General features: G+C 46.6%; 1 protein-coding gene across 2 annotated transcripts; it reads left to right on the forward strand.

Moving 5' to 3' along the window:
• Positions 1-273: 273 nt before the first annotated feature.
• LOC147965366 (uncharacterized) lies at positions 274-2,810 on the forward strand. 2 transcript variants are annotated; one of them, XM_087526777.1, is made up of 4 exons: positions 274-402; positions 490-1,732; positions 1,824-2,106; positions 2,199-2,810. In XM_087526777.1, the coding sequence occupies exons 3-4, from the start codon at positions 1,848-1,850 to the stop codon at positions 2,633-2,635; spliced, it is 696 nt and encodes a 231-aa protein (XP_087382903.1). In that variant the 5' UTR covers positions 274-402; positions 490-1,732; positions 1,824-1,847; the 3' UTR covers positions 2,636-2,810. The 2 variants fall into 2 exon arrangements, with proteins under 2 accessions (XP_087382903.1, XP_087382904.1); XM_087526778.1 differs by having other exon boundaries at positions 1,665-1,732.
• Positions 2,811-4,067: the final 1,257 nt, after the last annotated feature.

The following is a 4,067-nucleotide window of genomic DNA, read 5'->3' on the forward strand; positions in this document are numbered from 1 at the left end:
AACCAGTTAAGTATCAAACACAGACCTCGCTGACAAGTGGGCCACTCGACCAACTCACTCTACCCACTCGACCCTTTTCCCCTGAGCTACCAAAAAATATTGGGCGAGCGGGGGCTCGAACCCACGACCTGCCGCTTATTCCACTGTTTTTCTACCACTGGGCTAGTTAGAGGCTGTTGGTTTTGTACTCTATGCCAACCCTTTTCAATATATCAAAACAGAACTCGCTGACAAGTGGACCCACTCTTTTCCCCACTCCTCCTGTCCACTTGACCCGCTCCTCCTCTCCATTATCCACTCGACCCACTCCACCTCTCCGCCGCCGGCATCCCCTTCTCCTCCATCGACGGTGACGACCTCCCTGGCGAACCACTCCTCCATCGACAGCGACGGCCTCCTAAGGTATGAATCCACCGGGTCCTTCCTGTTCCTCTTCCTGTTGATTAGATTAGGGTTCCCCGGCGCATGCTGATTAGGGTTCCATTGTAGATAGAGTAGTAGATCAAGAGGAGGCACCGTCCACGACACCGACAAGGCCAACAAGATCAAGCAGTCGCCGTCCCCCCAGCTCCGTTCTGTTCCCCTCATGTTCTTTGATTTGCTTTGTTTACCCCATGTTCTTTGTCGACAAGGCCAACAAGGCCAACAAGCATGCTGATTTAGGAGTTACTCGTATTGTGCCTGCACGTGCGTCCCTACTGGAATTGTGCTATACTACATGGCTAATGGTCGTATTGTGCCTGCGCGTGCGTTCTGTTGATTCCAGCCCAACTGTCGAGCGATTTGACCACATTCAGAGGGATTTTGCAGACTGAATTAGGCATTTAGGTTTAGGTCCCTTTTGGCCATGTTTAGTTGATGTGGTGCTACCTTGCTAGGTATGCTAGTTTCCTTGTGGTTCTCTTCACAGTGACGTAGAATTCATCAGAAATAGAAAAGGCAGACCGAAAGGGGAAAAATGATGCCAACACTTATAATGTTGCAAGTGTATTAGTATTATCCAATTTTGTTTGTTTTTAAAATAAACATGTCTATATTTGTCTAAAAAGATGCAGCGGCACACTGGAGCAGTTAAACTTGTAGGGGATCTAGCCTCCAGTGGCCTTTGGCTATATAAACCCTAGCAAAGAAAATTAAGCCAATAGCTCTGAATCTCTGAAATTCTAGTGTTAAATTCAGTTTTGTACATGACTATATCGGTGTCAAGCCAATAGCCTTCATGCGCATATCGACGACTATAAAGCTGTTCAGTTTTGTACATGACTGTATTGGGTAGGTGTGTTTAAATTGAGAATCTAGGGTTTAGTTCTTAAGTGCTGGGTTCTAACAAAATGTAGCACATGGGAAGATATGGTCCATTTATAGTAGATATGGTTCATTGTAGATATGGTCCATTTATAGTAGATATGATCCTGATGCTGTGTTTGCCATTTATAGTAGACATGGGCACATGGGCAGATATGGTCCATTGTAGATAGAGTAGTAGTATTCCAAATGTTCACAAGTGCATTGCTTTTTTTCTCACTTTTGCTATCATAAATATCCACAAGTGCATTGCTCTTCTCATTTTTATCACTTTTGCCATCATAAACTTGGTTCTGTTCCTATTTATGTCCAGTCCTGTTTATGGTAACTTGTTGTTTAATTACAATGCTGCTTTTCAGAGAAGTGAGATGGCTGGCTTGGAAGGTTTCGAGTTCTTCGAGATCGTAATTGAGAAATCTTGAAGTAGGTAGGTATATTTATCATCACTCTTCTTTATCATCACTCTGCTGTCTAGTGCTTGATTGCCACAATTAACCACTGCTTGACCCTCGCTGCAGGGGCTGCCTGACAAGTTTGCGAAGATGCTCGCCGTCCGTGAGCCCCACAAAGTGAAGCTGCGGGAGGCCGGCAGTGGGCTTCATAGGCTGTGGGAAGTGTTGGTGGTGTTTGATGGTGAAGGCCACATGTACCTAGGGCCCGGCTGGGAGCATTTCGCCTGCGCCCATGAGCTACAGCTCGGGTACTTCCTTGTCTTCTGCTACGACGGCGACGCCATGTTCACCGTGAAGATGTTCGACAACACCATGTGCCGCATGTACTACCAGCACGACGACGATGCCAGTAAGCTCTCTGCCTCTCTTCTTCCTGTACTTTTGGCTTCCTCTATCTGCACGACGACAACACCATGTTCACACTTTGTTGCATTTGGCCAGGCAATGGGAGCAGCAGCGGGGATGACGAGGAGCAGAGCGGGGATGACGACGAGGAGCAGAGCGGGGATGACGAGCAGATCGGGGATGACGAGGAGCAGAGCGGGGATGACGAGGAGCAGCCTATTCTGGCTGACAACGAACATGCTATGGTGGTGGCTGACGACAACCCTACTATGGTGGTGGCGGATGACGACCTTGCTATGGTGGTGGCGGACGACGACCTTGCTATGGTGGTGGCGGACGACGACCTCGCGATGGTGGTGGCGGACGACGACCTTGCTATGGTGGTGGCGGACGACGACCTCGCGATGGTGGCGGCGCCTGCAATCCCACAACTTGGCGACATGACCATGCCAATTGTGGTAGAGGAGTACATCCGCGTTGGGATTCGCCACTCTGAGCGCATCAGGTTGATGAAGGAGAAGAAGGAGGAGTGAAGATGTTAAGAAGGTGTTCAGCATGTAAGGTTTAAGCTTGTTAGTGTAATATGAACATGTCAATGTTAAGTATGTCAGGTTTAATTTTGTGCATGCTCATGGATGCTGTATGACAGTGTCATCTAAACAAGTCATGTTTTTAACAATGAATATTCAGTTTGGTAACTGATGGGAATTGAAATTTTTTATGCATGCTCATGGATGAAAGATAAAATTATGGGTTTTTGTGCATGCTCATGTATGAAACAATATAAGTTTCATTTTTTGAATGCTAAAAACATGACTCAAACCCTAGCCACGGACGACCGCCGTGACTAAATCCGCCAGTTTTTGAAAACACCGTAAAAATTCAAAAACTGTTTTTCATTTTTTGAATGCAAAAGACATGCGTTTTTCGTGAAGCGGCTACAAGGAGGGGCACCCCAAATGGCGCCATTCCATGTCTATCTCAAAGTAGACCCTATTTTAAGGACGGTCGCCAAAAAGCATGCATTTCCGACCCTCGTAGCTACTCCCGGCAATTCGGACCACCTTCGGCCGATTCAGCTGGAACCGGCTGGAATTTGAACTGCGGGTCCTCCATAGCTTGCCCGTTATTTTCACTAAAAATGCTTTTTAGCTTCACAGGTAGGCATTTCATCACAGAATCGATAACAGATTTGCACGGCTCAAACCCTAGCCACGGACGGTCGCCGCGATGAAATCGGCCGGTTTTTGAAAACACCGTAAAAAATTCAAAAAAAAATCAAAAAATGGGAGACCTCCGTGTAACATCATCAAATGTGACCTACCAACTAGCAAAAATTCTAAACTTGCAATACCGGCGTTTTCTTGAAAAAGTGTTCTCAAAAACGACCTACCATGAACGAAGATTCATGGCTTTCAAGCCAAACTAGCAATGTTATGGCCGCGTCCGTTGAATAGTTTCTGATAATATGCCCAAATTGGGCGCATGCCTCCGTCTTGTGATGGCAAACAATGTTGCCAAAGCGAGGTTCCAACTTGTTTAACAAAAAAAACCGTTTTCCATTTTTTGAATGCAAAAGACATGCGTTTTTCGTGAAGCGGCTACAAGGAGGGGCACCCCAAACGGCGCCATTCCATGTCTATCTCAAAGTAGACCCTATTTTACGGACGGTCACCAAAAAGCACGCATTTCCGACACTCGTAGCTATTCCCGGCAATTCGGACCACCTTCGGCCGATTCAGCTGGAACCGGCTAGAATTTGAACTGCGGGTCCTCCATAGCTTGCCCGTTATTTTCACTAAAAATGCTTTTTAGCTTCACAGGTAGGCATTTCATCACAGAATCGACAACAGATTTGCACAGCTCAAACCCTAGCCACGGACGGCCGCCGCGACGAAATCGGCCGGTTTTTGAAAACACCGTAAAAAATTCAAAAAAAATCAAAAAAATGGGAGACCTCCTCGT

The sequence above is a fragment of the Triticum urartu genome, chromosome 6A (assembly GCF_056163025.1).
Source record: "Triticum urartu cultivar PI428250 chromosome 6A, HENAU_Tu73, whole genome shotgun sequence".
In the NCBI taxonomy this organism is placed as follows: domain Eukaryota; kingdom Viridiplantae; phylum Streptophyta; class Magnoliopsida; order Poales; family Poaceae; genus Triticum; species Triticum urartu.